We start from the raw sequence: 12,388 nt of genomic DNA on the forward strand, positions 1-12,388 counted from the left end.
TTCTGTACCAGGTGGTGGTGGAGGTGGAGCTGGGGCTGGAGGTGGAGGTGGTGAAGACCACGTAACAACAGAGACCACAGTGACCTGACCGCATTCAACCCCTGGAAGAATCCCCGTGGAGGCATTTTCTTAATTGAGGTTCCTTCCTTTCAGAAGACTTTAGCTAGTGACAAGTTGACATGAAACTATCCAAGAGAGCTGCCAAAGACCCCAGCGAGGTGAAGCAAGCCTTCATTGACCCAGAACTGATCTCACGAAGCAGCAGTGTGTTTATCCGAAATCACCCCATCCTGTGAATTCCCAATCTGTTCCCTCCAGTCCTATAGGATGGAGATTTCAGGGTGTGGGGTGTCTCCATCATGCTTATCAGGCTCATAGGCAAGCCTAACAAAGCACACACTGCTTCTGGATTAGAAGGCATTTCATTGGCTCAGCGGGGGAAGACGTGTTGGTTGTTCCTTCAGTGTTCAATCCCCTTAACAACAAGCCCCAGTGTTGGGAACTGACTGGAGGACAGCTGAAGGAAGTGCTCCCCAGAGCAGTACAGTGTGGACCCCAGACAACACTAGCAATGGCCATTTGGAGGGACCCACAGTGCCTGCTTCAGGTAGGGAACTCAGAAGTGTGGCAAAAATCCTATCCCATGATGCTTTTTGTCTCTATCTTTTTCTTTCTTTTTCACACACAGGCAAAGCCAGGGGGAATTAAACATCTTTTCCTGAGAACTTGCCCTTCGCTGCATTTTATGGAATTGGGGCCACTTTAAAGCAGAAGATGTATAAAAATAGAGATTTGTTACATTTGTTTTCTGGTTTGGTCACAGAACAAGTTAGAAAATGGAAACTTGGACTATAACAATTTTATGCCTGGATTGGTTCTTTAGAGAGATGGGGATGGACCTTCAATCTTTTTCTTTTCTGTTCTTTTTGAATCCATTCTTGTTGTTTGAGAGTGTTACTTTAATCACAGTGTTTCTTCCTTCCCTTCCCCCACTCTGAAGGCTCTTCAGTTCCCAGTATTCAGACGCTGATCTCACTGTGTAGGATTTGCTATCCTCATTGAATGAATATACAATGATTCCTCTAACTTGGTGCTTGCTTGGGATGTTCTAGTCAGTGTTTACATATGTTCACTTTAAATGTCTTAAAATCATGAAAATTCATAACATTTGTTAAAATTCCCTTTTTCTTTTTCTGGTGGTACTGGGGATTGGTCAGGGGCCCCTGTGCACACCAGGCAGGTGTTCAACCGCTAAGCTTTAGCTCCAGCTCCTGGGATTTTCTGAGGCCAAAATGGCAAATTTGAAGACAACACAAGACTACAGTTCACAAACTGCTAACACAATAGTCACAGAGCCGAAGGGCCTGAGAACTTGTCACAGAGAAAGATTGTGTTCCCAGCATTCCCAGGGCAGCCATTCAGCCTGCTACTTTCCCCCTTCCCAGGGAATGCAGGCTTGTCCGCATCTCTCAGTTACCACGGAGATTAGAGAAGACTGATGCCTGGCTTCCATGCCACGGATTGAGATGCATTTCTTACACTTTATCTGATCAGTTTTGCACTGAAATGCTTTGGCTTCTGCCTTGAAGAACAGGACCCCAGGTCAATGCTGCTTCACAGGAGCTCACAGTCCCTCTCCCTTGTCACTATTCTGCTTTTTTTCCAGGGAAGGCCAATGCAACATGGGATAGAGACACCGAGGGCAGAGTGGGAGTTTGGCCACAATTCAGAGAAGGGATAGTGCCAGTTAATTTTCTTTCTTTGCCCGGAAGAGCTCCAGCAAGACACTAATACCACCTATTCCCAACTGACTCTCCAGGGTCACCTGTTCTGAGGAACAGGGTCGAGAACACAGTATAGTTATAGAAGAAAGGAAGGGAGGTGGGCCAGCCTCACAAGGGGACAAGTCCTGTATGGATGGGACTGTGACCCCCCACGTGTGCAAACTGTGAATACGGCCTCGTGTGAGAAGGGTCTTTGCAAATGTGACTAATTATTTAGGATCTTAGGATTCATCCGGAATAGCAGCCAGTGTCTGTTACTGCCAAGCCACCTCTCCAGCCCTGTGACATCATCATTGCTTTATTCTATCTCCACTGAGGAGCACCTGTGTGGCTCTATAAGTCGACTCTTTTGAATATTATAGCAGTATGCATGTGGTATAGGGGTAGTAGATATTCATATGGTTGCTTGAATTCCTTTGGACATATACCCAGGGGCTGTACAGTTGGCTTCTTTGGTAGTTCTACTTGTAGCTTTTTGTTTGTTTGTTCTGTTTTTTTTAAGAAATCTCACACAGATTTCCTCAGTGGTTGCATCACATTCCTACCCACTACCCTCAATATTTTCCTTCCTTTGTTCCTCCCTCCTTCCCTCCACCCTCCTCCCTCCCTCCCTCCCTCCCTCCTTATTTCCCGACCTCCCCTTCTTTCTTTTCATTCCTTGAGATAAGGTGACATGTAGCTCAGACTGGGTTCAAACTTGCTCTATAGCTGAAAATGACCTGGAACTCTGGATCTACATCCCAAATACTGGGATCACATGGTGCACTAACGATATCAGTCAGAATTCTCTGGAGTAACAGAACGAATCTCTCTCTCTCTTTGCGTGTGTGTGTGTGTGTGTGTGTGTGTGTGTGTGTGTGTGAACAAATGAGGGCATTCATTAGAATGACTTACAGGCTGTGGTTCAGCTAATCTAACAAGGGCTGCCTATGAATGGAGGATCCAAGAATCCAGTAGTTATTCAGCCCATGAGGCTAGATGTCTCATGTGGTCTTCAGATACACCATAATGTGAAGAAGTAGGCTCTCTTGCCAGTGAAGGCATGGACTTGCTGCTGAGGCATGGAGCAGAGCTTCCTTCTTCCACGTCCTTACACAGACTTTCAGCTGATGGTGTGGCCCAGACCAGAAATGTGCTCTCCATCTCAGAAGACCTGGAGAGAAGGTGTGTCTCCTCACTTCAAAGATCCCAGTTGGAAATGAATCTTCAAACGAGGCAAAAGTGCCTCACAGGCATGTTCCTCCATTTGGAGGTTCTAGTTAATTTCAGATGTAGTCAAGTTGACAAACAAGACTAGCCACCACAACTACATAGCCTGGTGACAGCCCTTGTGACCAAGGTGGGGCAGGATTTATCTCTGTTATTTGATGTGCATTTTTCTGACAGGGCCATGTTGAACATTTTTCATATATTAGAAATTCTTAAATTACATTTACTTATGTATACATGTGGGGTATACATATCATAGCATGCATGTGAAAAGCAGAGGGCCACTGGGAGGAGTTGGCATTCACCTCCCACCAGATGGGTCCTAGGGACAAAACTCAAGTTGGGCTCGGTGGCAGGCACCATCACTCACTGAGTCATAACACTGGCCCCATTTTCCTTATATGTTGGTGATTTGTGATTTTGTGGTTGATGTTGTTTGGATCTTGAGATGCAGTCTCACCCCGTAGCCCAGGCTAGCCTTAACCTTAGAATAATCTTTCGGCCTCAGCCTCCAAGTGCTGTGCTTACAGTCATGATCCACATGCCTGCCAAGCACTCCACTTGAGAACTGGTTATTCTACTTATTCGTGCATTATTGAAAGGAAAGCTTGTTCTTCTGGGTATAGCTTTTGGGTTCTTCATATAGTCTGCATATTAATCCCCTGTTGGATGACCAGCTGCCAAGATTTCCTCCCATTCTGCAGGCTGTTTTCATGGTGTTGTTTCCCTTGCTGTGCAGAAGGCTTTCAGCTGGAGTCACTCTACTTCTTGGTTATTGGTGTTGTTCCGAGAGGCACTGAAGTCTTTTCAGATCGTCTTTGTCTACGCCATTCTCCCTTTAGGGTTTTCAGTTTCCCACATCTTACGTTAAAGTCTTCTTGTGAGCTGCTTTTTGTGCAGGGTCAGAGAGGTGACGTAGGGATGTTCTGTCTTCTGCATGTGGGTATCCAGTTCCCCGGGTCGTTTGTTGAAGAGTCTGTCTTTTCTTCTGCGTGTATTTGTGGTGCCTCTGTTGAGAATCAGGTATATGGCTGTGTGGGCTTATTTCTGGGTCTCTATCTTGTTGTCTATGTAGATGAACCAATAGCATGCTGGCTTTGTTCCTATGGCTCTATAGTGCTATTTGAAATCAGAAATCGTGACCCCCCAGCAGGGTTCTTTTGCTCAGGACTGTCTTGGCTTTTCTGGGTCCTTGGTACTTCCATATGAATTTCAGGAGCTTTTCCCCTAAGGAATAGTTATTTTATAGAGCCTCTGTTAGGTTTGCTTGTTACATAGCAAAAACTGACTGGTACAGTCTCTCAGGAAGCTGACCTTTAGGGGAAGGTGAAGACACAAGGTCTCCATTGAGAGAGTGCCTGCTCTGGGCACTGTAGTCTGTAGATATCCTTCCTAGGAGCTTCAGGCCAAGGCAGCACTTCAGCAAATGTGCTCCCCCTGAATAGCCCCAGCCTGACCTAGTACAACAGGAGTTCCCTGTTGGGATGGAGTCTCTCTCCAAGAGCCTCTCTTCCCACTCACCAGCCTATGGTGAGCCTAAGACCTCCCCTCCTGCTTGTTCTCCTCTGTGTCTTCCAAAGAGCTACCCCCAAAACTCTTGTATTTCCAACTCCATCTCCACAGCTGCTTGGCTGGGGACCCAAAGCAACACAACAGACTCCATGGAAAGACTTGGCTCATTCCTGACTACCTCAGGATGGGTAGTGGTAGTTTTTACCTGGAGATGGCAGAGAACAGTTTTTCAGCTGATTTCAAATCAGTCTCTGGATGGCTTTCCCCAGTGACCTATGAGAGGTCACAAGGGTGCACTGTAGAGGAAGAACTCAGATGGTTTTCATGCTACCCCCCAAAACGAATGGGAAACTGTCCAGCAAGTGTATGGCGGGTGTTTGTTTCTCTCTTAGCTACCATGAAATACCTCCCCTCCTCTCCCAGTTATCATGACATCTGGCCAGAGTTGGCCAGATGGAAATACAAAGCAGGCCGGTAGAGCTACCCTGACTCTGGTTGGCTTTGGCTGCAGGGCGATGGTCTGGGAGGAGTTTGAGGTGTGCTTGTGCTGCAGCGAAGGGGATGGCTTCATGATGGGGAGGCTCAGAGCTAACCCAAAAGAGTCACCCTGACCAGAGGTGGAAGAGAGCTGCTGGCGCTGACCTGCACAGGCGGCTCCTCCGCTCCTCCAGTGGTTGGGGGTGCACACAGTCTCTGTGCGGTGCTGAGTCAGGCTGCACTTGAGGAAAAGGGCTATTATGGGGCCTATTAATGCCACAGACAGATAGACAGCCTGGTGAGAAGTATGAGGAGATAAAGTGGGGTTCCTCTCATACTTGTAAGAAAGGAACAGGGTCCTATGTCATAGAAGTAGCCCATAGGGTGCAGTTGCAGGCAGGTTGTGCCTGGCTGCTGTGTGGTTGAGGAAGGGTTTATTTAATGTGTGTCCTTCACATGAAATGGTCACCTGCAGCTCTTGGCTTCTAGGGGAACCCAGCACACTTCTTTTGGGGGAGTCTGGACTGAGACATTGCAGGGAATCACTCGTCCGATCTCTGAAGTAGTGAGCACAATGCTAAGAGGGTCAGGAAGGTGAAATGGGCAGGGCCTGGCCTGGGGTCTAACATTCAGTTCTTTACCACCAGGACCTAGGGAGAGTCAAGGTGAGGCATCAGACAGAAGGCCACACCCTGGACTCAGGTTGCTCAGTGCAGGTAGCCTGGTCCTCCCTCAGGTCACTTCAGAACTGGGCCCACCAAGGGTTGGAGCAGAATGGCTTATAGAAGGAACCCATTTCCCTTCCTGTGAGGGTATGTGGTGGCCCAAGCAGGTGGGCCTGCTAAAGAGGCTGCAGCCTAGAGTTATCTCCTGGTCCCGGCTCTCACTGTTCTTCCTCTCTCGTGGGAATGGAGCTGTGGTTCTTCAGATCTGTGGCAGTCTGAGGACATGGGGACAGGGGGACATGGCTGATGTGCAGAAGTCACGCCTTCTTTTTCAGTCACCTGCGTGCCTTGGTAAAACTCAAGCTATAAGATCCTGTGACCTTGGAAGTCTGGGGACAATGAGACATGTGGGGAGCCACGGATGTGTCCCCCTGGTGACAGCAAGCTCCCCAGGGAAGGTGTCAGGAAGGGACCCAAGTGAAAGACAAAACTGGACAGAGGCCACCTGCAGGGGGAGAGTGGGCCCTGTGTAAGTTTGGTATCATCTCAGAAGGGACACCCGCTGCAGATGTCAATCCCCAGGGGTTATGCCTGGATGGGTTTCCAGTGTATTTTGCCAGTTCATTTTCAGACCAACAAACAGCCCCCAAGAGGATGAGAGCAGCTTGGCTTCCCTCCCCTGCGCAACTCAGACCTGAGGTCATACACCATAATGAGCTGGGGACGGAGCGGTGGTATGTGCGCCTCCCCAGGCTTGGCTCACACTAGACTCAAAGGCAAGAGAAGATGGGGGGGGGTCTACATGCAAGTGGATCAAAGGCCAGGAAGGTCCCCTGGATGGCATGGGTATTTTGGACACATCCGAGACTGTCGCTTAACAGAGTGGTCCTGCTGCCACTTTTCAAACCTGGGAATTCCAGGCTTCCCTGAGCACATTTTCCCTCCAATTTTTGGGTGACTGTCTATCTCTTTTGTTTGTTTGTTTTGTTTTGTTTTGTTTTTTGAGACAGGGTTTCTCTGTGGCTTTGGAGGCTGTCCTGGAACTAGGTCTTGTAGACCAGGCTGGTCTCGAACTCACAGAGATCCGCCTGCCTCTGCCTTTCGAGTGCTGGGATTAAAGGTGTGCGCCACCAACGCCCAGCCTGTCTATCTCTTCAAGACTTGAATTTTCTAGTTCCTCCCTAAGCTAAACTTCAAGGTTTGGGATCTCTCATAGTGGAAATCAGAGGACCCCCCAGCCCATTTCCTGGGCTCTTTTAGGTCTTCTCTGTGTCCAGCAGGTGGCACCATAACATCATTTCTACTGGCTCCAGGCTTATCTGGGAGTTAGCAAGGTTATTTGGAAGGGACACGAAGGCTGCTGCTACTCAGCAGATTTTACAAGTGACTCTAGCTCCTCACCGTGGCCTCAAGGGTAGCTGAACTGAATCCCAGAACAGACACTGCACCTGATTCGTTGCCCCCAGCCTGAGGAGATTCTGAGGGGCTTTTCCTTCCTTCTTTCTTCTCTCCTCTGTGCTATGGGCCATCTTCTTCACCTTGTTTAAGGTCTGGCTCCCCATCCCTAAGTTCACATCTCCTCCAGGTCAGTGCCAAGTCAGCCTCTGGAACTGAGTAGATGCTTTCTTTCTTTCTTTCTTTCTTTCTTTCTTTCTTTCTTTCTCTTTTTTTTCATCCCCCCCCCCTTTTAAACTGGAAACAGCTGGTTCTGCTAAGAGGAGGACTCTGCACTGGGGACTGTGTGTGAAGGGAAGAGGTCAAGGAGAGAGTAATTTAGAGCTCTGGTTTGTAGCAACAACTTCCTGGCTGGCCATCCCTGCCTTTGGAGCATCCGGAGGCAGACCTTCCCTGATCCCTTAGGGGCCGCCATCTTTAATGTCACTATAAATGTAGCTCTGGTTAGAGGTCATGTGCATAGCCCATCCATCCACCATTGGGTCTTAGGTTGAGCATCTACTCAGTTCCAGAGGCTGACTTGGCACTGACCTGGAGGAGATGTGAACTTAGGGATGGGGAGCCAGACCTTAAACAAGGTGAAGAAGATGGCCCATAGCACAGAGGAGAGAAGAGCCTCTCTCTTCAGGGATGGTCAAGGAGAATCACTGGCCCGGGGTTTTCATGGCTATCGGCAGAGGAGGCCACCCTTGATGGGAAGATAGGGAGCTACAAAATATTTTGCACAGTAGTGAGGGATCACCACTCTTTTCAGCGCACTTGGGTGGCTGTGGGACAGATGAAAGCAGGTGGACTGCCATGGGGGGCGTGCAGAGACAAGAAGACCAACCCTGCAGTCCGGGTGTGAACTGGGAGGGCACCATGCAAGGAGTCCGACCAGGTAGAGATCATGGAGAGGCAGTGGAAAAACACTGTTTTGTCTTAACACGTGGCTAGTTCAGCAGCAGTCACAACAGTTAACATTTATTGAGTACTTGTTATAGACCAGGCACTTCTGAAGCATGGTACATGTGCTTTCACCTGCTCCCGAGTCAACTCAGTGAGGTAGGGACTATTAACATAGATGAGACAACCGAGTCAGCCATATGCCTGGAGTCAGGATTTGAGCCAAACAATACCCTAATTGGAGCCCAGAGCTCTCTGCCCCTCCCTCCCCATGGGTACCTCGACCTTGCAGCTGAGTCTCAGGAGGGAGGCCAGGCCTTCGCCTAAGATGTCTGGTGGAGGTCAAACGGCTAAGATGGCTAAACAGACGGAGCATTGGTTGCGGAGTGGGGGGGGGGAATGAAGTCCTCCCGAGTCGAGGGAAGGAGAGCCAGCTTTCCTGGCCTCCCTGCCAGGGCCATGTCGGGTGGCAGATCTGGCAGCGCCCTCTTTTTCCCAGCAGTGTACCCACTCCTCGCCACAAGAAAAGCCCAGAGTTCAGGTCACAGACGGGAGGGCTTTATTGACAATGGGACAGTGGAGTTCTGGGCAAGGACACATGGCACTGCTCTGAGAATCCAGGCTCAGGTCAAGCCCAAGGGCCTCTGCCTTCCCTCACCACTGAACTTTCCAGTGTTTCTTTTTCTAGCAACCGAGACAAGCCATCTCTGCCCACCAATATCCTCCAGACAAAGTGACTCACAGCTGCCCATGGGGTGCCAGGAACAGAGTTTTGCCTGAAGTGGACTTGTATGGCAGGCACAGGACCCTTTCCTGCCTCTTAACCAGGCATATCAGTGTTTGCCCAGAACCCTACTTCCCAGCCTCAGGGTGGGGACAAAATGAGGCCAAAGGACAGGGACACATGGTCTTCAGTCATGTTCTTCCTGCTTTGTCCCCTTTCTGGTACAAGTCTGCCCTATGGAGGGGAACCTAGGCACCAGCATCCTGGCCTGTCTGTGTGGGCCCCTGGCTCCCATGCTCTGACACCGACCTCCTCCTCTGGCTGGCAGGAGTCTTCAGCTATCTCTTTTACAAGACATGAATAGGGCTGGGGCCTGGCCAGGTATTTCTTAGCAGCTACAGAAACAACAGTAGGTGCCCAACTTGGGGGGCTGCTTTCCCACCAGTTACCTGTCTGCTTGTGGCAGGATGAATCATGAAGGAACCCTGCACCTTCTATAGCCTCCCCAACACTCCTCCCTGGTCCTGAGCTGGGCCTGGGAGGAGCAGGAACAAAAATAACCCGGTACAAGCTCCTGCTGGGGCCAGAAATAGCATAGTGACAAGTGCCTTGTAACACCCTGTGCAGGGAGGCTGAGCCATGGAGGGCTTTGTCTCACACCAGACCCTCACCCGGCCAACAGGCTCATACCCCATCCACTCTACATACCATACTTTACTCTCCGTGTGCCCACATAAGTAAGTGGGGCCTGAGGGACCGCAACTCAGGACAGGGAATCCGGAGAGATGCTAAACTTGGGTTTGGCCTTCGCCACCGCCACACTGCGCTTGCGTAGGGGCCCTCGCGTAGAGGCGAGGGTCAGGGCATCCAGCAGGCTGCGGTCCTCATCAAGCTGGCGGGCTGTGCAGAGTGGTGTGGGCACTTTAACGGTGTTACCAAATTTGGAGTAGTCCACAGAATATCGGCCGTCCTCCTCGGCCACAATGGGAACAAAGCGCTGCCCCCATAGAATCTCGTCAGCTAGGTAGGAGGTGCGGGCCTGGGTGGTAATGCCTGTGGTTTCCACCACGCCTTCCAGGATGACAATGATCTCCAGGTCTTGGTGGTGGTGCAGGTCACTAGGAGCCAGGTCGTAGAGGGGGCTGTTGGAGTCGATGACGTGGTAGATGATGAGTGGGGCCACCAGGAAGATGCTGTTACCACCCACGCCGTTCTCCATGGGGATGTCCACCTGGTGGAGAGGCACGACCTCCCCCTCAGGGCTGGTGGTCTTACGCACCACCTGCATGTGGATCGTGGCGCTGATGATCATGCTTTTGCGGAGGTCCCCCACCCGAAGCATGAAGCAGAGGCGGCCATGACGCAGGGTGATCACAGCGTGCTTGCTGAAGATGAGGGTTTCTGCTCTCCGATGGGCCTGGGCCGTCTTCATGAAGATGCAGCCCAGCATGATGGCATTGATCATTAGCCCTACGATATTTTGCACGATGAGAATAAGGATGGCCAGGGGACATTCTTCCGTCACCATGCGCCCGCCGAAACCGATGGTCACCTGGACCTCGATGGAGAAGAGGAAGGCAGATGAGAAGGAGTGAATGCTCGTGACGCAGGGCACAGTGGTACCCTCTCCGGGGGCCAGGTCACCATGGGAGAAGGCGATGAGCCACCAGACCATGGCGAAGAGCAGCCAACTGCACAGGAAGGACATGGTGAAAATGAGCAGCGTGTGGGGCCATTTGAGGTCCACCAGCGTGGTGAACACATCCTGCAGGAAGCGGCCCTGCTCTCGAATGTTCTTGTGAGCCACGTTGCAGTTGCCTTTCTTGGACACGAAGCGAGCCCTCCTTTCCCGAGCACGGTACCTGGGCTCTGTAGGGTCCTCTGCCAGCCGGGTCAGCACATACTCCTCAGGGATAATGCCCTTTCGGGACAGCATGGCTCCGCTGGCCCCAGGAAGGGGCTTCCCCCATGGGGGGCACCGCTCTGACTTGCTCTATGGCCTCTCTGTGGGGTCCCCTCTGGGAGCTCTCTCCCCCTCCGGCCACCCTAAACTTGTACCAACCTCGCTGGCCTGATATTGCCCCCAGCTGGGTCCTGCTTCTTTTGACACCAGCTTCAGATGCCAGCTCCACTTGCTCATTGCTTCCTGAACCCCCAGCCCAGCCTGTGCTCTACCTGGCCCTGGATCCCGGCTCAGCCATCTACCACCACCCTGGACTCCCCTGAACTCCCCCCCTCCCCGCCCCCAGGCCCAGCCTTTCTTCTTAAGCGACCTCAGAACTTATCACCTCCGGGTCTTCCAGTTCACCGGTCCTCACTCCATCCCCGCTGTTCTCTGGCCTCACCCACTCTGTCCCCTATCCCCTCCAAACCTCAGCTTCACTTCTCGACCCAGTCTCCCCTCCAGGTGTGCCCCGATTTCCCACCCCACCCCTTCCCTAGCGCTCTCTCGATCCTTCTCCAGCTCTCGTCCTCTCTGTCTCCTTGGGATCCCGCGCCCTTCGAGTCACCCGGCAACCAGCTGCGCTTGGGATCCCCTCGTCCCCTGCCGCCCAGGCCCCGATGGCTCCGTGTCGCGGCCTCCCTGCTGTCCGTCCGCCCGCCCGCGGTCCCCGCCGCTCCGTTCCCGCCCCGCCTGTCGCCGCCGCACCTGCTCCTGCTGCTCAAGCCGCGGCCACCTCCCTGCCCCCTCCCCTCCCACTCCGGTGCTCACTCCCGGCCAGCTTCCCGGGCGTGTGTCTGTGAGCCGGTCCTCGGGCGCCGCCGACCGGTGTGCGGTGGGGGTGGGAGGCTGCGGGCGGGGGGCTCCCCGGAGCGAGTGCAGCCTCCGCCGCCAGGGGCGCCAGATTGCTCCCGAGCGGAGGACAGGGGCGGGCCTGGGCATAAGCCCCGCCCACAGAGGGTTCTCGTCCCGCCCTGGCCTGCTGCCATCCTCAGCCAGGCCATAGGACTTTCTTCACAAGGATGGCTCTAAAGAAGTTCCTTTTGTGAAATGCTCTTAGTCTGGCTTAGCAGCCCCTGGAGCCCTGACTTCTATTTCCCCTGTCCGGTCCTAGTTGGGTCTTACCTGTGTCTCTCTCACACTGCACTTGATTCCCGGGGAAAGAAGGCAGTGTGAGATTTTCATCAGTCAATCCCAGGGCTGGGCTGAGATAAAACATTCGACTCGGGGCTTCTCAGCTGACGATTCTTCCATTTGGGGGTTATTCTTGATCCTACATTTATTTATTTATTTATTTATTTGTCTGTTTACCTATTTGAGACAGCATTTCTTGTAGCCCAGGGTGGCTTCAAACTTGCTATGTGGTGGAGGAGGACCTTAAACTTCTGACCCTCCTGCTTTCACATCCAGAGTTGCAGGTGCAGAACAAGGCCCTGACTTCCACCCCTGATTTTTAAGAGGCCTAGTTCTGCCGGCATTTGCTTTGCACTCTTTATAGCTTTAGCCTGATTTCTTCCCCTTTAGCCCTGGGAGGGATCTGGGCCTGAGCAGCCATTTTAAGGCTAGCTTGGGCACAGAGTGGGTGACCTAGGTTAGTGCCAAGATCAGTGGTGATGTTTCCATTGCAGATGCCACCCTCAAGTGGCCCCTGAAGGTTGCTGGGTCACCTGTAATGCGATGGCCGGCTCTGGGGCACAGATCCTTTGAGACAAACACCACTGGGTAGCTAGTGTGA

The 12,388-nt window shown here is 52.0% G+C and overlaps 1 protein-coding gene across 1 annotated transcript; it reads right to left on the reverse strand.

Annotated features, from left to right (window-relative positions):
- Positions 1-9,474: 9,474 nt before the first annotated feature.
- On the reverse strand, positions 9,475-10,647 carry Kcnj11 (potassium inwardly rectifying channel subfamily J member 11). The gene has a single exon (XM_027420550.2). The coding sequence runs from the start codon at positions 10,645-10,647 to the stop codon at positions 9,475-9,477; it is 1,173 nt and encodes a 390-aa protein (XP_027276351.1).
- Between the last annotated feature and the right edge of the window lie 1,741 nt (positions 10,648-12,388).

Source organism: Cricetulus griseus, chromosome 6 (assembly GCF_003668045.3).
Source record: "Cricetulus griseus strain 17A/GY chromosome 6, alternate assembly CriGri-PICRH-1.0, whole genome shotgun sequence".
Taxonomy (NCBI): Eukaryota; Metazoa; Chordata; class Mammalia; order Rodentia; family Cricetidae; genus Cricetulus; species Cricetulus griseus.